Source organism: Carassius gibelio, chromosome A17 (genome assembly GCF_023724105.1).
Source record: "Carassius gibelio isolate Cgi1373 ecotype wild population from Czech Republic chromosome A17, carGib1.2-hapl.c, whole genome shotgun sequence".
Classification (NCBI taxonomy): Eukaryota; Metazoa; Chordata; class Actinopteri; order Cypriniformes; family Cyprinidae; genus Carassius; species Carassius gibelio.
The window spans coordinates 22,962,695-22,984,782 of NC_068387.1; the positions used below are offsets into that span (position 1 = coordinate 22,962,695).

The following is a 22,088-nucleotide window of genomic DNA, read 5'->3' on the forward strand; positions in this document are numbered from 1 at the left end:
ATCGTTGCTATTTTGTTGTATTTTAATTGCTTCCATTGTCCTCATTTGTAAGTCGCGTTGGATAAAAGCGTTTGCTAAATGACTAAATGTAAATGTAAATGTAATCTATAAAAAAAAAAAAAAAATTAAGATTTGCTATTTTAGGATTCTACAATATTAAATCAAAAAAGTAATATTTAATATTTTTATATGTATTATTATTACTATTTGAATTATCAGTACTGTATATTCAGAACTGCTTATTATAATTTTCTGAACATATAATCAACTGAATACCGATATTTTCTCTTTTGCATATTTAATAGCTATAGTGATGTTTACGGTAGTTTGCTCATGTATGATGTGTATTACGGTAGATTATACAAGGCTTAACTAGCCTCTTTCTGCTCCGACTGCTGCCCGTCAGTGACCGCGTCGAGCGTCTCCGGATAGTCCGCTCATAACCTGCTCTTCCTGTTCATATTTCATACTTCATACATCTGGGGTATAACATCTAAAGACAAAGGATCGAAACGGCAAGATGAGCTCGCTGAATGTGAAGAAGCTGAAAGTGAACGAGCTGAAGGACGAGCTGAAGAAGAGGAGTCTGAGTGATAAAGGGCTGAAGGCTGAGCTGATGGCGCGGCTGCAGGCCGCTCTGGATCAGGACGCGCTGTCCAGCAACGGAGCTGAGGGACAGTACGAGGATGGAGACGGCCACGGTTACATGGGCGAGGAAGACCGTGAGGAAGATCTGGTTGAAGAGAGCATGGAGGCTGAGGAGGAGGAGGAGGGCGATAACGCGGAGGCTGAGGAGCATCAGGATGATGACATGGGGGAGGAGGAGGAGGAGGACGCCGGAGTAGAGATGGAAAAGTCAGATGATGAAGATGAAGATGTCCTGCTCAAAGAAGATGATGAAGAGATGGAGAAATTTGATGAGGATGGTGTGGCTCTCGACATGGGCCCTGGCAAGGGTGAGATTACGCTATGAAGCTTATGCGATTCATATTTTATATATTTGGGCTGCCATAATAATTCATTCTGACAGCAGAGAGCACAGGATTTGGAGCTGGTGCCTTGGTGTTCCATTTGTGCTTCTTTGACTTACTACTGATGCAATTAACAGAATACTATACTTATTCACATTACAGACATGATGCTAAATAAATAAATATAAAGACAATTCTTTTTTCATTTGAATGTATTTGATTTGTTTAATTGTTATCTTAAAAAGGTTATTTATTATTAGTAGTAGTAGTAGTAGTAGTATTGTATCTCAAACTTTGATATAAAATTTCCTCATTTATTGGCTACAAATTAAAATCTACTATTTCTATATTTATGGTCAGCTATACTATTTCTAGCTTTTTTTGCTAGACTTTTTTCACTTCAGGAGGGCACGCCATTTGTAGGGGCGTTCCTAACGAAAGTGAACAACTGAATCTCCATTAGATTTACCTCTATAAAGTGTTTAATTAATTAATTAATTACTAAATAAGTTTTTAATTGATTCATTTTTATTCAGCCCTATTTTTTATTTATAATTTATTTTTATTTTATTTATTTATTTATTCCTCACTAATAATGTCTCAAACTTTGATATACTATTTGCATACTTATTGGCAAAATATTTAAGCATGTAGATAAAAAGCTTGTGTAGATGTTATACGGTATATCAAATTAAACAAGAAAATCAGCTGTTTCAGAAGCCACTAGTGTTGTTCTATCACAATTTGCATAAAACATTTTATTTTCACTTCACCAGATACTGATTGAAATCCAATGGCGTAAAAATGTAAAATTCTGAAATGTTCAGGCACGAATAGGACAGTTTCCTGAGAATGACCCTTGATAGTGTACGTTGGTTCTCGGGATCCTCGAACCTCGAAAATTGCTTAAGAAATTATCGTTTTTTGAGTGATGTATGGCAGTTTGCATATTGCTGTTTTTCATGCACAAGTTGCATACATAGGGAAAGAGGTGCTTGTGCCCATCACCAAATGTGCCTTCATTATTTGCACACACTGTTACACCTTTCTTCAAGATGCATGCAATGTGAATCTGAAAATGTGTGTTACTTAGCTCAAAATCTCAAAATCTTGGCAACAACCTTTTGTTTGTACCTATACAAGTACTGCAGTGTACAAACCACACTGTAAGGCATTGCTCCTTTATCTAAAACATGTGAACTTATAATTAAGTACACCTTTCTTTTAAAATACTGGTCACTGCGCAACTAAAATAACTAGAAATCCTCCAGTAATTATGTGGACCATCATGTTACATCATGATGGGTCCTGCAGGGAGGTACGCCTCCTTATGTTTTATTGTTTTATTTCCAAAGGGGATGCGGACAAAGACAAGAATGATGAACAGAAGAATAAGAAGGGTGTAAAGAGACGCCGAGATGAACATGGAAGGGGCTACTTTGAATTTATTGAAGAAAGCAAATACAGCCGGTAAGAAATGTGCAGTCGGCCTCTGGTACTCCTGATGTTCCGCTGCACCTTAAAGATTTATGAGCAGTTTTGGCAGTAAAGAGCCAAACCTGACATGCTGTTCCTCATCAGTGCAAAGAAACACACATTTTTACTGACTGTCTTTAATGACTTTACATCTATAAAAAGGGCATCTCTGTTATGGTATCTCTCTGTCCGTGGTATTTTACTTTAAGAATCTTGCTTCTAGGTCAAAGCTTGGACTGTTAAAGGAAGAAAAGTGTTTATCTGAGAATATCGCAAGGGTATTGATGCAGTTCCAGAAATTTCACTTCCTTTTCTGTTCATATTTTCATATTCTGTATCAGATATGTTCTTTAGAAATTATGACTAAAGTAATCTGGTGTAATTTTTTTATGTGTCTTTTCATGATTTTAAATATGTATTCAATTAATTATCAATGATGTGTTGTATTCGCAGGTACTGTACATAACCACTAATATATAATATATACCACTATATATATATATATATATATATATATATATATATATATATATATATATGTATGATCAAAACAGATTTTCAATAGATTTTCATTGTGAAATAATAATCTTTAATAATCTAAAAGTCTCAATCTTTGAGAAGACAAGTGTTTTAACGTTAAATTATTAAAAAAGTCAAATAAAAAATGACATAAATTAAATATATATATATATGTGTGTGTGTGTGTGTGTGTGTGTGTGTGTGTGTGTGGTCACATTTTCAGCTTTTAAACAATTAGTAACTTCTGATTTTATTTAATAGTTTATTAGAAAATAGTTAATATAAATAATTAGAAGTATTGTAAAAAGTGGAGTGTTTAACCAATGTTTCACACCTGTATATTTTCTCAGTTGGAACACATTTTAATTCCAAGAGGAACTCAGTGGGATCTTATAAAGGCACTGAACTGAAGTAGATTCCATTTCATAGTTGTTTTTTGATGGTTCCCTCAGGACAAGGTCTCCCCAGCCTCCACTGGAGGAAGAGGACGAAGAGTTTGATGACACAACTGTATGTTTGGACAACTGTACGTATGATAATCTCATACAAATACCGTTCAAATATCGACCAAATAGTAAATGCTGAATTTTTCATAGCATAACATGCAGAATAAATTTCTGTAAAGTGTAAAGGTTCAGTGAGGTTATTAAAGTAGTAAGTCTGTAGCTTCAAAAATAATGCATTTTTCGCTGATTTTCCTCAGACAACTGTGACCTGCACTTCAAGGTGTCCCGGGATCGGTATAGCGCCTCTTCTCTCACCATGGAGAGCTTTGCATACCTGTGGGCCGGGGGACGAGCATCTTATGGTGTGGCAAAAGGCAAAGCTTGCTTTGAAATGAAGGTGAGAGCATTGCTTTTTCATGGTTTCTTTTCATAGTTGCCCTTTCATACCCTCAGCCTTATTCTTGCATATCTTTGCACCAGATTATTGAGAAGATTCCTGTAAAACACATTTCCAGTAAAGGAATTGAGATTCATGATGTCCTGGTGGGTTGGTCACTGGCAAACAGCTCTCTTTTACTTGGTGAGGGTCTTTGATTTTTTTTGAGGAATCTATTGGAGTTGATCTAATAAAATAATGAAACATAATTTGCGTGTTTCTTTGCATTACATTATCACAGGGGAGGAAGCGCACTCATATGGCTTTTCATCTAAGGCCAAGAAAACCAGCAACGGTTTGACGGAGGACTTTGGGGAGGCTTTTGATGAGAATGATGTTGTCGGTTGCTTTATTGTAAGGATTCTTCATCCACAGCTACCGTATTTTTGGGACAATAAGTTGCACCTGAGTATAAGTCGCATCAGTCCAAACGTAGGTCATGATGAGGAAAAAACATATATAAGTCGCACTGGACTATAAGTCGCATTTATTTGGAACCAAGAACCAAGAGTTCACATTACCGTCTACAGCCGCCCTCTCACGGCTATAGCCGGTAATGTGAACTCTTGGTTCATTTCTCTTGGTTCATGTCAAATTAATTTTGATAAATAAGTCGCACCTGACTATAAATCGCAGGACCAGCCAAACTACGAAAAAAGTGTGATTTATATTCCGGAAAATACGGTAGTTTAAAATCTCTGTGCAATTACACATTTTGACCACTAAGTGGTGCCACGTATTCATGCTCTTCAGTTTTTTTTTGTTTTTTTAAGAAATTAGTATTTTTTTTATTCTATTCTGAATGGCAGTAAAGACATTTAAAATGTAACAAAAAAAATATTTAAAATAAATGCTGTTCTATTGCACTTCCTATTGGTCAAAGAAACGTAAAAAATGTATAATGGTTTACACTGTTTTCAACATTTATAACAAAAAATGTTTCTTGAGCAGCAAATCAGCATATTAGATCGATTTCTGATGGATTTTGTGACACTGAAGACTGGACTTACAGGAATAAATTACATTTTAAAATAGAATATATATATATATTTTTTGGAAATTCTAAAAATATTTCAAACTAGTGTTTTTACTGTAATTTTGATCAAATAAACAGCATTAGGGAGCATTAGAGAGAAGTCATTTAAAAAAAATCTTACAACCCCCTTATTATGTGTGTTTGTGTGTGTATGTATATATGTGTGTGTGTGTGTCCTAACTTAAAAATAAGACTTACAGAAATGTTTGACTTTTTAAAATATTTTGTATATATATATATATATATATATATATATATATATATATATATATATATATATATTTGTACATATTAGTGTGTGTGTGTGTGTGTAAATAAGTATTATACATTTATACAATATTTCAATGTTTCAAAACCAAATTTAACACATAATTAATTGTCAACATTGTGAAATGAAATGTTTTCTTTTTTTTTCTTTTTTTTTAGCAAGAGGTGTGTGTATATCATGTGTATATCAGGTCTATATACAGTATATCATGGTTGCTGTGTTTTTTGGCAGAACTTTGATGGTGAAGAAGTGGAAATTTCCTACTCCAAGAATGGCCAGGATCTGGGAACAGCTTTCAGAGTTAGTAAGGATGAGCTGGAAGGAAAGCAGTTCTTCCCTCACGTCCTCTGCCACAACTGTGCGGTCGAGTTCAACTTCGGCCAATGTGAAAACCCGTTTTCCCCCCAACCTGAAGGCTTTACGCTCCTGCAGCAGATCAATGTTTGCGATCGCATCAGAGGACCAAAGGGCCCCGAAACCAAAGAGGACTGTGAGGTTAGTTTTATAGCCAAGCAAAACTTTTTTCTTTCTCTCATGTCATCATTAAAAAGCCTTCTGTAAATCCTCCCAGGTCATTGTCATGGTTGGACTGCCTGGATCTGGAAAAACGGAATGGGTTACAAAGCACACACAAGCCAATCCTGGAAAATACAACATTCTTGGAACAAACACAATCATAGAGAAAATGATGGTGAGTGCTGACACAAGAGAACAGTTTAAGACGATATAAACATCCTATTCAGTGTTATTTTTCTGTTGAAATGCAGATTTCCAGTTTGAAGCGACAGATGAAGGATGTCACAAAGCTCTCGGCGATATCTCAGCGTGCTCCCCTCTTCCTCGGGAAATTCATAGAGATCGCTGCACGTAAAAAACGCAACTACATTCTTGACCAGGTGACTAAATATATTCTAGAGTTTACAAATGCTCATCAAAATCACAGCATATACCAATCTCTCTCTCTCTCTCTTATTACATTTATTTTTCATTTTACATGTTCAGTGCATTATCATTATACCATCTGATGGAAATACTGACCAAAATACTCTCCATTTAGACTAACATATCAGCGCCAGCCCAAAGAAGGAAAATGTGCCTGTTTGCCGGTTTCCAGCGTAAAGCAGTGGTAGTATGTCCGACAGATGAGGAATATATACAGAGAACTCAGAAAAAAGCAGAAACAGACGGCAAAGATGTACCTGAACATGCAGTCCTAAAAATGAAGGGTAAAATCCTTTTCTTAAGCCATACTTGATCTGAGATGTGTGCAACAGTGTTATTTTAGTATTACTTACATACTATTAGGGTGTTTACAAATTTTTTATAAGCTATAGTAAGTTTTTTTGTCATGTGCCATATATATATATATATATAGAGAGAGAGAGAGAGAGAGAGAAATTATTTTTATTTCAGTTTTTCAGAACTTTTAGTAATTTGTTTTAGTAATTTTTGTTTTATTCCAGTATTTTTTTCTTTAATTTTTATATTCAATTCATTTAGATTTTAGTTATATTAATTTTAGTACTTCAAAACGTATTTTATTTCAGTTAGAAGCCAGGTCAAAGTTGTTGTTTTTTTTTTTTTCAATTTTTTTTGTTTAATTTTATTTATTTATTTTTAGCAATTTTAGTATTTAAAAAATTCAGTTGCAAAGGCAATTTTTCTGTTTTAATTTTTATGTTATCTACTTTAGTTTAAGTTTTATACATGTTTCATCTAATATTTTAGTTTATTATTTTGTTTTATTTCATTTTTATCTTAAATTTATTTTTATTTCATATTCAGTTACTTCAGTTTAAATGGATTATCTTTCCTTCACAAAGCAAATTTTTAATTTCATTTTATTTTAATCCAATATGGTTTAGGTTATTATTGTGTAGTTTATTTTCTAAAAGCATTATTCCTAGAAGTATTTTATTTTTATTTTACTTTATTTTATTTTACAAGTTTAACAATTTTAGCTATACTTTTAATTTTAGTTAACAATACAAACACTGGTGTGCAATTCACAAAACTCCCCAAATGCCACACTATAATGTTTTGCAGGACTATACACGCTGCCTGTAGAGGGTCAGTGCTTCAGTGAAGTGCTTTATGTCGAGCTGCAGAAGGAAGAAGCTACCAAACTTCTTGAACAGTACAAAGAGGAGAGCAAAAAGTCCCTTCCTCCCGAGAAGAAGCCCAACCAGGGAGGTGTTCAACCAAAGAGGGGAGGCGCTCGGGGACGAGGAGGCAAATATCTGTTCAACCATGGAGGAGGACCGGGTCAGAGGGGAGGACGAGGAGGCAACTTTCAAAACCGAGGCAACTTTAGGGGTGGTACGCCGTTTCAGATTAACTAAATATTTTTTTGTTTTTTATTCATTATATACATATTTGTATAGAGGAACATTAAAGACATCATAAAGCAGCACTTCCAGAATGTGACATACTTTAGAGTGAATCAGAATATTGAGCATGAAATCATGTACAAATGATAAATGATTCGGGTTGTCTGACAGTGCCTGGACCTCGTGGTGGGTTCAGCAGACCACCGAGAGGCTTCCTTCCTCCCCCTGCCTTCCGAGGAGGCTTCAGCCGGGGCAGTTTCAACCGTGGCGGTGGGATGCCAAACAGAAGAGGCGCCCCCAGGCCGGGAGCTGGACGTGGCAACATGGTAAACATGGGCAACAGGGGAGGAGCCATGAACAGGGGCAACATGGGACGAGGGGGAGGGGCTAACCGGGGCAACTTCAACCAGGTGAGAGATTCGAATCACTTTAAGTTGGAAATGAACATTTAGTTGCCGTTGTAAATCTTCAAATATTAAAAACAATAAAATTCGTGACCCAAATGTGAACCAGGAATGATAAATCTGATGTTTCCACAGAAATTCAGGGGCCGAGGGGGAAATAATCGAGGTTTTAAAAATGGAAACTTTAGCATGAACAAAGCACAAGCTTTCAACCAGAGCTGGCAACAAGGGGTAAGTCCTTATGTAAATATGTAATAAGGTATAAATATGCTGCATAATTGATTTATATATGATTTATCAGGGCTTGAAAACAAAAAGAAAATTCAATCGGTTCACTCCAAGCAGAATCGATATTTGAACGTTTCTGTTCCTGCGATATTTGCGGCATTGTAAAAAAAAAAAAAAAAAAAAAAAACGAAAAAAAACAAGGATGAAATATTGCGTTTTGAAAGTGAAAAAAAAAAAAAAAACTAAACTTGCGGCATTGCATTTTATTAGCCCTATTACTTTACGAAATAATGAAGGCTAAGATGCCTGTAGTCTAAAGCAAAATGTTTACAAACATTATAAAAACGGCTATTAGTTTCTCTCAAAAACAAACCAAGTTTAGGCTATAAAAACGTAAATCCAAAAACAAATTAATTTAAGCTCAAGCTGATGCCTGGATCTCTCATGCGGCTCGAATCCAAATGTTTCCATGTTCCCGGCGTATCTGGATGCTAAAATATTATTTATTATATAGTGTTTGTACTTTTATTTACATAAAACATCATCCTTCAAATCGGCTTTATCAGCACAGTGAGGCGCTGTCACTGTGAACGCAATATGTTGTAGCTACAACGGAGCAGTTTAACTTTTTGTTTCTTTAACTCTATTTTATTTTGTTAATGTACAGGCTTTAATAAAGCAAAATGAACTTGTGTCAGCGCGATGATCATACCAAAGCTGGCTGATTATATAGAAGCAAGACATTATTCAAAGCTGTCAGCTTTTGCAAAATAAAGAAAACTTCTCTCTGCAGTTTCGTTTTCCTTTCCGAAAACTTTGGAATGTGTCACAATGAACCATAAATTAGCACACTTTTTCTTTAGTTTCGTTAATCTGTCAATATGATTTACATATATGTATATATGAAATATATTTAGTGTATATGCCTATATTCCTTTTTATGTAAGCCTATATGGGTTTCGTTTTTCAGTTTTCTCCATTCACAGAAGCGCTGCAGGTGTGTGATCTGTTGAATTCATCTCACACTATCCTGAGATAAACTCTAAGGGCGGTGCGTTGCCATTGCGACTTACCTATGAGGAGTTCACAGCTGAGCGGACATTTCACTCGCACATTTGCATATGCTGTACTACTGGAATTCATGATTCATTGACAGCAAATTTCAAATATTAAATGGAACGATAAAATTTTATTTCGTTTCTGTTTCTGGTTCTGTTCCTGTCAAAATTTCGTTCGTTTCCAGTTTTCGTTTTCGTTCCTTGAACCGGTTCAGAGCCCTGTGATTTATGAAAAATATATATATATACATTTTAAAATTTGCAAACACTATTAATAGTCCTAAAAAATCATTGAGGTTTCATTCTTTAATTCTTTGTCTTCATTTTTTTGTATCATTGTCTTCATCAGTTCTGGAATCAGAAGCCATGGAGTCAACAGTACCATCCTGGATATTACTGAACAATAGCTGTGATGGACTAATATCATATAAAGAACATCAGCTTTACTTCCGAAGTCAAACGTTCATTTGATCTACTGTCCTTTTGTTTTTGTACAGATTTTAATAGGACATTCCATACTGGGAGCTTTCAGAGCTTTACAAGTGACCTGTTACAGGTTTTTAATGTAATATTTTAGTTTGTCTTTTACCGCAGGTTTGTATGACAACGCGGTTCAATTCAGGAATCTCAGTATAACTTCAGGGTGGGATGTTTGTATTCAGGGTTCTGGATTTTATTTATAATTAGACTCGTGTGAATCTTTGTGTAGCAGTATAGCTCTGTAATATAAGAATAGTATTGTTGAAGCACTTTGCAGTTATATGAAGAATATTTGTCCTGCTGCAATAATATTTATAGTTAAAAGAACATGAAACATGTATAAACTAAGATATTTAATTTAGAGGGAAGAATTTTGCAGACAGTACATTTAAAAAAAAAGGAATTGAAATGACTGGAAATGTCAACTGTACTTACAAAATAATTGTGTGTTTCTTGAAAAATCTCTTCAGTCCACTGGAAAGCAGTCCATAGCCTGTACTAAAATGAAGTAGGTGTTAGACAGTCTGTAATTGTAAGTCAAAATCTGCCCAGTGTAGAAAAGCAAAGCCTGTTTTCTTGTCATGCACTTGTCATTGGTAACACAGCAGTCCAGTTCTACAGGTGTTTTTTTTTTTCTATAAGGAGCAGTAAACATAATTTTTTATTATTTACCACTAAAAAAAATAAATAAAAACAAATGCAGGTTTCAGGGTATTATTATATCTTGAATTTATTTTATGAGTACATCAAAAGTTTTTTTCCAGCTGTATTTCTCAGAAATTTTATGTATTATTTTATTTACTTATTTTATTTTGAAATGTGGCGTATTGCTCCTTAAAGATTTTAACTTAATTTAAGTTGAACTTCATAATAAATTTGGTCTTTTTTTTTTTTTTTTTTGTAAGTGTCTTTTTAATATAACCTTAGATGTGACCCCAATTTTTGTAGACCTGTAAAAAATTGTAGTTTGCTTTAAAATTATAGCAATTATATAATTCTGGTGATTATACATTTATTTCATAATAGTTTTGTCTTTATAGTAAAGCTCTAAAAAGGATGCCAGGAAGCCATTATGGACTGTTATCAAAAGACTGATTTTCTAATGCTTTAACGGAAAAAATAGTTATTATTGTAACTGCGATAAAATGCAAACATTAACACAATTATAACACATTTGAAGGTTTCATTCTCTTATCTATAATTCCCACAGCAAATGCTTTTGCCTAACCATTCAATTTATCCAAAAGGTTAATTACTTGTTCTCTAGTTACTGAAATATGCATCTATATTGTTTTTCTTTTTCTTTGAGAATTGCAGATAATCTCACGTGTCAGTATTGTTAAGATGTCCTCTATGTTTCCAGACAAATATGATGTGATGACAAATATGTTTTACCTAATGTTGGCTAAAGAAATGGAAGATATTGGGAACATATTATTTTATTACTTTAAAAGTATTGCTGTTTTGTACTTGAAAATGATTAATGGCATGTGTTGTAGGAAATGAAGGTGACTTTAATTGAAGCTTGTTTTGATGTTGTATTTGTTCATGTTTAAGGTATTTGATCAGGTAACAAATATAGTATTTAAATTAGAACACTTTGTAATATAGACTTTTTTCCTTCTTTTATACCTTGCGATGTTTTTTATTTTATTTGACCTTAATCAAATAAAAAGAAAAAGACAAAATGAGTAACGTATTCCATGCATTCGCTTGGAAATACATTGTTTTAAAATGCTAATACAGTTAAAAGATAATAACTGGTTTACATTTACATATCTATCTTTCTATCTATTAGGCATGTTATAAATAAACTGAAGCCAACAAATGACTAAGCAAAATTTCAGAAAGTATCCTATAAGCATGCATATCCACGCAGGAATATAACACTCAAGTCCGTCTGTGACTATTTAACTCTTTAACTATTTAAACTCTGCCAAATGAATGAGATGTAGTTACACTGAAATCGGATATATTCAAGCTATTTGCTGAGTCGAGCACAACCCCTTTGAAAAGAAATTTCACATTTCATGCCTGTTTGTAAAATCTGCAACAGTATAATAATAATTAAAAAAACATCCTTCAGGGTCCTATTAAGTCTTTAAATATTTTATATGTATTTATAAGTAGTTGTCTGTAATCAATTAGATATTGAACTTTTATTTTGAAACAAAACGATTGGAAATAACTCGCTTAGAGCCAGTGGGGGGAAAAGTGATAATAAAGGCAAATACACAAAATATAAACCTCCAGAGGGCGCAAGTCGGCCCAAAAAAATACCAAACTCCATTAACACCCATGAAAATCTCAGGGCATAATATTTTTTCCTTATTTACACGATGTAAATTACATTAGTTTAAATCTATTAAATCAACGAATTTTGACCGAACGTGCCAATTCAAATATGCAATAAACAATCTCTATAACATGGTTATAAAACGCCTAATCGGGTAATCGTAACTATTATGATTGGTCCATCCTATTAGCGCGGAGAAAAGTAACGTGTACCACGTGACAATGCGCCTACGTGATCCTTTAATATATATCTGATTTTTTTAACTTATTAAATACCTAAATGACAGAGACAATGAGTTTGATAAGAATTGAAGTGATAGCACAGAGTGAATATAAAAAAAAAGATCATCGATTGCTCAGCGGTGCTTATTTTGGGTAAACTCACGCCCTTCTATCCTCGTAATATTTCTAGAGCCGAAAAACACATCCGCCACCTGATTCATCAGAACTACTCGCTCAGGAAGAAAGAGGGGCAGGACTGTTTATACATCTGCAATGGCCATTGAGCTGCGCTCTGGTGTCAAATATGGCTCGTTTTTGTCACTTGCAGTGGTGTTGGTGGCGTATTGGTTCCGCTCGCCGGACAGCTCGGTTCTGAACGAGAGGCTGGACGCGGTTCTGTCGTCACTGTTGCGCGCAGAGCGGAAAATAGGAATGGACAGCGTTTCCAGACCGCGAGTGGCTATAGGTACAGACTTTGAAGTGCACTTAATAGCATGCAACAAATCATTATATGCAATTTTACAGGCTTGATTGGAATATTTTGTGCAGTTCTCAAAGTTCAGAATATCTAATTGATATAATAAAGTTTCTTTGAGTTTTGTATTTTTTTTTTTTTATAAAAACGAAAAAGTGCTTTAATAATAAAATATTAAGTAATAAACGTTTTAATTTATGTAATTATACAATAATAGACATTTTTTAATGTTAGATGTACATCTTTTGTTTTAAGTATTTTAATTAATTATTATACTCATTTAATGTAGTTATACACACACACATACACACACACACACACACATACCACATTACATATACCACCTATACCACATACACACATTTTTAGTGTGTGTGTGTGTGTGTGTGTGTGTGTGTGTGTGTATATATATATATATATATATATATATATATATGTATATATGTATGTGTGTGTGTGTGTGTGTGTATTCATTTTTAGTTGTATGATTTAAATGTATTGATTTATTTTTAAGCTCTTAATTAATTATTTATAATACACTGATAATTATTAAATTTAACCAGGGTAGTTAACTAAAACCATTAAAAAAAAACTTTAATTACTTGAAGTGAATTAAACTTTTGCTGGAATATTATCAAATAATTGTATTTCATAGCTTACAAGGAAATGTTTCTTATTTTTGTTTAGTTTAACTTTATGTGCTAATATAACTAGGATATAAAAGTTAATAAAATGACTAAAACTTAAACTAAAATGATAATAAAAACAGATAATATAAAAATAAAAACTTAATAAAATATTCAAAATGTTAAATTATAATTGTATCCAAGTGATCCTTAAATAACACAGATTTGAACAAAAAATAGGTAATTTGTGTTCATTTTGGTGCATTATTATTCCTGATATTTCTTGCACTTGTTAGTATTTTGCTTTAGTTCTGCTTCTGAGGTTTGTTATCTTCTATAGGATCAAGCCTGTGCTGATGTTTTGCATGTTAGTTTTGCATTCTTTGTTTTTGTTTTTTTGTTTTTTTGGTTAACACTATAGTAACAAGTGCTGAGTGCTTGTTAGGTAACAAGGTTAGGCCTTGTTTACAAAAAGTCTTCATTCAGTCATTAACTTGAGTCACATACAAACCCTGATGCAATGCAGCTAAATTATTTGTTGCTTACATTACAGTCAATGCAAGCAAAAGTTCTGACTTTTCTAGACTCTTTGAATCTTTGTTAATTGGACTGATAATCAGTCACTTAAAGTTCTGTATGCACTGATCTGTGATTTCATCTATTTTCAACCCGTGATTGGTACTTGTCAGTCTGTTGCAATCTGACAAGCAATAGTGTCACTCTGTAGACATGTTTGAATTGGCCAGCTATGCATGGCAACTGATCCAGTTCATTCAGATATTGTATGACCTGGGATTAACATGTGTTTTGTTGGATGGTCAGGTTCAAAGATTGAATTATTGTAATATAAGATTAGATTATTGCACATGTGTCATCATCTCTTATCAGGTTTTGGTGGCTGTGTGGATATCATAGTCGATGGAGTGACTCTGCTGAACAAAATGGGTTTGAAGCCGACAGACCAGCCCCTCCACCATGACTACATCGAGAACACGGAGCAGCTTGCACAGAGTTTCGCTTACTTTTTCTCCCCCGGAGCTGCTTCAGAGTAAGTGAGAGCCGTTCATGCATGTACGCAAAGCCCTCGGGAATGTAGAGATTGCGCAATGTAGCATAATACAGGTGTTGTGATTCATTTACTTTGAAGCCTAGGGAAAATTTTATTGTTTTACAAGTTTACATAGTTTATCTTTTTCCAAACTTCCGTTTTGTGTCGGTTAGAACAGTTCGAATTAAAACTAATTAACTGGTGCTGGGTTCCCTAAAAGTTCACACATGTAGCACTGTTCCTCAGATTAACCTTGAACAACTAACATTGTGCAACCACAAAGTATCACATTAATAAAATGACATACAAATTTTATTATTTCTTTAAAGGAGTAGTTCACCCAAAAATGTACTCACCCTCAGGCCATCCAGAATGTAGATGAGTTTGTTTCTTCATCAGAATAGATTTGAACAAATTTAGGATTACATCAGTTGCTCAAAAATGGATCCTTTGCATTGAATGGGTGCCGTCAGAATGAGGGTCCAAACAGCTGATAAAAACATCACAAGTAACCCACATAACTCCAATCCATCAGTTAACGTCTTGTGAAGCATAAAGCTGAGTATTTGTAAGGAACAAATTCATCATTATGATGTTTTTAACTTTAAACCGTTGATTAAATACGAGGACTCTATCCATAATATTGCTTTCTTCAGTGAAAATTTGTCTCGTCTGAATCAGAAGAGAACTGTTTACAAGCAAAAAGAGTTCAAAGCCTTTCTAAACACATATGTTGGTGGATTTTAAAGGGGACTTTTTCACTGAAGAAAGCATTATTGTGGATTATGGACTTAAAGTAATGCCTTAATGATAGATTTATTTCTTAAAAACATGCAGTGTTTTTTTGTTTTTTTGTCAGTTGATGGACTGGAGTCATGTGGATTATTGTGATGTTTTTCTCTACAAATCTGTTCCGATTGAGAAACAAACTCGTCTACATCTTTGATGGGCAGAAGGTGCACAAGTGTTAAGTGCATTTTCATGTTTGGGTGAACTATTTCTTTAAATGATTAAGCTGAAATGCATCAGACCGTCTTAGCTGTGTTGTGCTGGCAATATGACAGCTTCGTCCTGCCAGAGATTTCACACTTGAGAGCAGAATGACAAGCTCCTCAGATAATAATGCAGTTATGTTGAGACGCTGCATAGTGCTGTTTGATGAGTGTAATTTACAGCTACCACTGCCAAAGTGACACAGAAGCGTTTGGAGACGCGAGTGCCTCTGGTTATAACATGTTTGGATTGATGTGTGAACGTCTCCTCTAGAGAATAACCATCAGTCATATTGGCATTTTTCATATCAATCTTTTCATCTATAGAGAGGCTTTTAAGCTTGGCAATTCTGTGAAAACTTTATATATTTGAGTTACAGCTGTCATGACACTGCTAGTAAAACAATGATAATTATAACAATGAATTCAGCGATGTCCAACCATTAGAAAAATTGTTAAATCATAATAACATGCGAAGATAATACCACTTCTTATCTGTTAATAATGTACCTAATTTTCTTTATGCGCCTGGTCTTATGGTTATGGTATATGTTCTTGTATGTTCTTATGATTTTTAGTTTGTTAGCAACTATTCATTATACTGTGAAAACTCATTTATATAAAAGTTTTGTTTAGCTTTTATTTGTAAGTTTGACATGCTGAATCGGAAAATCACACCACTTTTTGTCTAATTAACAGTGAAAACTAAAAAAAAAAAGTTGACAATTTATACAAGCTAATCTGTTATTACTCCGGCATAAAAATTACATGGTAGATGCATAATACCTTGGTAACAACAATGGTTTAACATAAACAGCTACCACAAGTGAGTCATCAAAAACTTCAGAAGTGTATGTTGGATAATTTTTGTCTTTTATGACTAGTCCCACATTGTTCTGCAGTGTTCCAGAAAGCACTAGAACGTTAAAATATCTTTAATAAACATGCAAAGTTAGAAGTGCAGTGCTAGTTTAATTTGCCATATGACGTGAAGCATCCTTCTAATATTATCACGTGCCTGCCGCCCTTTAATAAATCCTGTTTGGTCTAACGCTATCAAATCGAGTAGGAACGTCTCAAGTCTTTAGGCTAGAATAGAGGCAAATAATTATAATCGCCATTCAAAACTGATTCAGGTTTAAATGAACTACAAAGAGTTTTATCTTTCCCCTCTTTATGTATAAATGAAACAATCACTTCCCTCCAGGGGGGATAACAGCAAAATAAATAATGTTTTGAGCCACTCTAAGGGTAAATAACATTACCAGGAGTAATCTTTTAGAATATTTAATGCTCTATCTAATTCCTCCTTTTGTTAAGAGGCTATTTTGTTTCTGTCCAATAGAAGAAAGGTTCAGAAAATCTAGAAAGCTTTAAATTTATGCATTATTTACCCGTGTCTGTTGTAAATATAGATATTTATAGTAAAGTTGGAATGTCTTATTTTTATTTTATCCGAGTCATGTAACATATTTCCTATACAGGGGTCCTTGTCTTATAAATTGTAAGCATATGCTGTTGTTTCCTACAGTAAGTTTCCATGCTAGTCTTTTTGTCACTTTCGTCCCCGTTTCATAGAATGTATGCCTTACAATTTGTATTTTTTTTCTCTATATCCTCCTTCTAAATCTCATCTATTAATCTGTTTCAGAAGCTTAGCAACTTTGCTCTTTACTTTTGTTCTTTTCCATAGGAGGTTTGTGATAAATGACACGCTCTTCAGTGAGTTGGTAGAGGCTTCTCGAGAGTTACCAGGAAACAGGTGGTCGATCGGAGGAAATGCACCTGTCATGGCCAGCAGGATGGCTCTGGAAGGATGTGATGTGCTTTTAGGCGGCAGTTTCAGCACAGATTTCACTGATATCCTCTCACAGCATATCACAGGTGCTGTGATGTTCTTCCTTTCAGCTTTATGCTAAAAAAGCCTTTTCTATTCAACATTGTATATATAACAAGAAGCATTTTTCTGCTTGCTACAGCTTTCTTGCATATTTTTCATTGCAGTTAATTATTTTGTGTCTCCTCAGTGGCTGGAAACACAGTGGATGAACCAGACATCCACCTGATCCTGGAGTATCCCACAGGTGCCACATGGGGGACGTACACCTCCCGAAGAGCCAACAGGTGGGATTACATAAGACTGATTTAATATCCGTTTGTTTTAGTTTTTTTTCAATCTTTCAATCTAAACTTGAAATGTTCTTGCATTGCCGTAGGTATATTGTTCATAGTGATGATCATAATCCATATCTGGACTCCATGGAGCAATTTCAGGAGAAGCTGAACAACTTCAAACCAGATCTGCTCGTTGTAGGAGGGCTACAGATGATGGACAACTTCCCTTTCAAACGGGGTAAGTGAATGAAGACACATGAGGCTAATAATTAACGCTTCAAATGAACCTTAATTTATAAAATACATTATTGCATGATTATTGCACAACAAATCAATATCTACCGTATTTTCCGGACTATAAGGCGCACTTTTTTTCCATAGTTTGGCTGGTCCTGCGACTTATAGTCAGGTGCGACTTATTTATCAAAATTAATTTGACATGAACCGAGAGAAATGAACCAATAGAAAACATTACCGTCTACAGCCGCGAGAGGGCGCTCTATACTGCTCAGTTCTCCTGTAGTCTACACTGAGCAGCATAGAGCGCCCTCTCGTGGCTGGAGACGGTAATGTTTTCTCTTGGTTCTTGGTACTATATAAATGCGATTTATAGTCCAGTCCAACTGATATATGTTTTTTTCCTCGTCATGACGTATTTGTGGACTAATGCGACTTAAACTCAGGTGCGACTTATAGTCCGAAAAATACGGTATTCTATTTTCAAATAACAATATGAAACTTTTTATGAATGTATTTTAAATATTATAAACGTCAGCCCGTATGTGCATCAGTTCTAAACTAACTCTGTTCTGTCACACTCCAATAGTGTGTTTTCCCAGCTGCCCTGAGAAAGTAGACTGACTGTAATAACTCGTAGCACTCAATGATATTGTTTATGATTTTGTTGGTTATGGGTTTTATTTAGGTCATATTTAGACCTATAGGTGAAAATGCTTAATCAAGCGTTAAAAGTGAAGTGTGTAACTACACTGCATTGTAAAACAAAATAATAATAAATGAAATATATGAGTATAATATAATACTATTTAAGTATTTCTACTTCAGAATTTAATGTGTAATTTAATATTTTACATGCCATAATTATATGTAATGTATTGAGAAAATTAAGTGAAAATTGATTGAACTTTTTCAGTAAAAAGTAAAAATAAAAACTTTTCTGTGTAAAAAATATATATATATTTTTTTTAAGTTTTGAAGATTATTGGAGTGTGTTTTACAGGAAAATACTATTACTGTCTTTTTACTTCAAAATTTAGCAATGAAAAACTAGCAATTTTGGAATTAACATTGTTTCTACGCAATTTCTTTTTCAGTGTACCTCAATTTGAAGCATTTTGCATATTAAAATCAGCCTTTTGTTTTCAATGTTGATTTTGACATTCTGTAATATCCATTTGTTTTCTCCAGGAGAGCGTGAGGCTCTGCTGGGAAAGCTTGCGAAGATGTTGTCCTCCGCGTCCCCGCAGACCGCTATCCATTTCGAGATGGCCAGCTTCGTAGACGAGAGTCTGATGTCGGATCTTTTAGACTTTGTTCTTCCTCACACTGACTCGTTGGGCATGAACGAGCAAGAGCTGCCTAATCTCCTGAGCCTTTTCCGCGGCAGCAACTTGACAGTGCTTTCTGACCCCAACCCACGCGTAGCTACAGTGCTGGACCAGATGCGAGAACTCTACCGGCTGGTAAACCAGCGCCACCAGCAGGCCGGCACGGGTCGGCCGCTCACGCGTCTTCACGTCCACACGCTGGCTTTCCAAGCCATCATCGTCAAACGTGGCTCCAAGTGGAAGAACACAATGTCGGCCACAGCCAAAGCATCTCTTACCGCCAACCGGCACGTCTGCGGCTCGCCAGACATCGATCTCAGTAAAGCGCGGCTGATCATGGACGAATCATTCTCTGTTAGCAGGCAAGAAGGAAGTCCGAGAATTCCACTTCAGGAATCCCGACCCGTTTCGTGCTGGGATGAGGACGGCTATGAGGTTTGCGTGGCTCCTGTGCTGGTGTGCACTGAGGTATACCAGACTGCTGGAGGAGGAGACAACATCTCAGCCGCTGGGCTCGTACTGCAGATATGAGACGTCTTTGTTATTCTTTTCTTTTCTTTTCTTTTATTGCTTTATTTTATTATTTTGTGTGAACAACATCGAGAGAGATCATGTGCAATACAAACATTGGGTCCAGCTAATATAAAGTTGGGTGAATCTCACAAACCGTGTCAACAACATCCACATCTTATTTCACCCTTAAATCAACAGAAACCAATTTAGTTTTTATGATTTTTTTATTGTTATGTTAAATATGTAAAATATTATTTTCTGAACAGTTAAGCAAATTTTTTTTTTTATCTAATTCTCATTTTTATACGTTGTCTTTGTGCTGATTTTTAAACTACATTATTTTTTGATTGTAAAATAGTAAAAAAATACTTTATTATAGTAATGAGAATATATATAGAACATACATGAAAATGTGCTTAATTTTCATGAATAATCATTTGTTTTTGTTTTTCCTTTATGCAAAATATATTTTCTTATTTTTCCCTTTTGATTTTTGTGTGAAATATGATCTGGACACTTGATTATGAGATTCACTGAGCTATCCCATCTATAGGTCATATGTTTTCAGTTTGTTTTTCTTTTCGTTTATTTCTATCCAGAACCTTTATGTCTTAAAATGGCTTCGTAATCATTCACTTCACGCACTTTAATCCAACAGGGGCCAGTAATCTTAAAATAATATGCAAAAGAAAGTTTGAGCACCCAAAACTATTATATTATTACTGAAATCGATCAATGCTGATGCACACAGTAGCCTTCTATGTTAATGTCAAGTGGAAATGCAGACAAATTTAGCATGACTGAAGCATTATGGGGTCCATATTTTACCTAACATTGCTTTCTCCTCATTGGTCGAATGTTATTGCTTCCTTGTTTTATGCTCTGCCTACTCAAGTCACGTCTTTATTCTCATAGCATCATCATAATCCACTTTAACAAGTGATTGAGCAGTTACACAGTATCCCAAACATGGGATTCCATCTCATATTCTCATGTCTTATTTATATCTTTAGCTTATTTTACAATACAACGACTGAATTCAAACACATGCCACTTTTAATTAAGGAAGCATGGCTTTTTAATTCTAGGGAAGTGAAATGTTTTAAGAATAGTAATTTTAGCTTGTGTGGGTGAATCTCATGAAAGCATCAAGAACATGTTCCAGTCATATTTCTCCCCAAAGTCAATAGAAAGAAATATATTGTAGTAATCTCAATAAAAAATAATTGGAATTATTAATACAATTCAGTTTTATTTATTTAGTTCAGACATGTAAATAACATCATAATGAAAAAAAAGCAGTGAAGGAGAGGTATTTATTTTCCATTAGCATTATAATAATCCATTTATTTTATTTTGTTATTTTATTGTATTGTTTGTTAATTTGTTATATATATATATATATATATATATATATATATATATATATATATATATATATATATATATATATAAAAAAATTTATGTGACCTGTCCATGCTTTCATGAGAGTCACCTTAGTACTCTAATTATGTTTGAGTTTGAATGAAGAACTATTCTTGAAATGGATGTTATAGGAAGCCTATACCACTTATTTCTTTATATGCAAAAACTATCTGCATGAATGTATTTTCAGGAGGAGGATTCGAAGAACTTTGGCATATGGTTTGTAATCAGAGTTGTGAGTGCCTCTTTAAACAGATTCAGAAACATCTAAGCAAATCACATCTTCCATTAGTCACTCTGAGTGCAAATTATTACCTACCTCCTGTGCCTAAAAAAATATACCCAGCTTAACTGATGTCATTCATGATTATATTGTATACTTGCATTTATTTGCGTGATGGGTACATTAGAGATGCACGTGCATGCTAGTGTAACACGATATTGGACAGGAGATGGATGTCCCACCCTATGAGAGATATCAGAGTGAGTGCTTTTAGATGATCGTCAGCTGATATATGAAATATATCTCAGGGATTACAGTACTCTGGATGTCTAAAATCCACAACACTTGAGTTTGAACCAATTTAGCTGTGACAGAGAGCAGCCGGTGTGATTCTGGATGAGATCTGAGCCTGAGGTCCGGCTGATTTGAAGAATCTTTAGTGTGAAAAAAATAGCAATGGATTCTTTTGTTATGAATGTGATTCATGTGTTTAATCACACCGTAATAATACAAGAGTGATTTAGGTGATTGATCATAAGGGTTTATGAAGCAATTGTAGCATTGGAATTGTTAATTACAATATGGTGGTAAGAGTGTTGAGTGTTGTTATGATGTGCCTTTTGTCTTGGCCATGTGTGGTCTATCAGCAACAGCTGTTCTGAAGGGAAACAACTCACTCTGTATGTAATAAAATAATACATTCCATTTACGGTACACTGTTCTGTATTTCTGATTATTTTATTGACTTTTGATCATTTTAATTAGGATTTTTTGGAACAGTTGAGGTCAAATCAACATTTCTGCTCGAATGGTTTCGTTCATGAATTTTAATTAATGTTTAAAAAAATATTTCAGGGCATTTAGAAATACAATGTAGGTCAAAAGGTCTCCCTGTGAAAATCTGAAAATCTTTTTCATTTAAACCTAAAAAAGT

The 22,088-nt window shown here is 34.4% G+C and overlaps 2 protein-coding genes across 2 annotated transcripts; both read left to right on the forward strand.

Moving 5' to 3' along the window:
* Positions 1-266: 266 nt before the first annotated feature.
* hnrnpua (heterogeneous nuclear ribonucleoprotein Ua) lies at positions 267-11,343 on the forward strand. Its single transcript, XM_052619685.1, has 14 exons — positions 267-956; positions 2,327-2,441; positions 3,419-3,492; positions 3,670-3,809; positions 3,893-3,992; positions 4,090-4,202; positions 5,384-5,647; positions 5,724-5,843; positions 5,920-6,048; positions 6,210-6,378; positions 7,199-7,471; positions 7,654-7,892; positions 8,022-8,117; positions 9,522-11,343. The coding sequence occupies exons 1-14, from the start codon at positions 521-523 to the stop codon at positions 9,570-9,572; spliced, it is 2,319 nt and encodes a 772-aa protein (XP_052475645.1). The 5' UTR covers positions 267-520; the 3' UTR covers positions 9,573-11,343.
* A 1,000-nt stretch (positions 11,344-12,343) lies between these two features.
* adpgk2 (ADP-dependent glucokinase 2) lies at positions 12,344-21,868 on the forward strand. Its single transcript, XM_052530606.1, has 6 exons — positions 12,344-12,635; positions 14,159-14,318; positions 17,004-17,194; positions 17,338-17,434; positions 17,527-17,663; positions 18,854-21,868. Exons 1-6 carry the CDS (start codon positions 12,443-12,445, stop codon positions 19,522-19,524), a joined length of 1,449 nt encoding a protein of 482 aa, XP_052386566.1. The 5' UTR covers positions 12,344-12,442; the 3' UTR covers positions 19,525-21,868.
* The last annotated feature ends 220 nt before the right edge of the window (positions 21,869-22,088 follow it).

Excerpts from the sequence above, each read along its gene's own strand:
- hnrnpua (XM_052619685.1), top strand. The coding sequence starts at position 521 with ATGAGCTCGCTGAATGTGAAGAAGCTGAAAGTGAACGAGCTGAAGGAC. Across the intron at positions 957-2,326 it reads CGACATGGGCCCTGGCAAGG|GGGATGCGGACAAAGACAAG; the intron begins GTGAGATTACGC and ends TTATTTCCAAAG. Across the intron at positions 7,893-8,021 it reads ACCGGGGCAACTTCAACCAG|AAATTCAGGGGCCGAGGGGG; the intron begins GTGAGAGATTCG and ends ATGTTTCCACAG.
- adpgk2 (XM_052530606.1), top strand. The coding sequence starts at position 12,443 with ATGGCCATTGAGCTGCGCTCTGGTGTCAAATATGGCTCGTTTTTGTCA. Across the intron at positions 17,195-17,337 it reads CCTCTCACAGCATATCACAG|TGGCTGGAAACACAGTGGAT; the intron begins GTGCTGTGATGT and ends GTGTCTCCTCAG. Across the intron at positions 17,664-18,853 it reads CAACTTCCCTTTCAAACGGG|GAGAGCGTGAGGCTCTGCTG; the intron begins GTAAGTGAATGA and ends TGTTTTCTCCAG.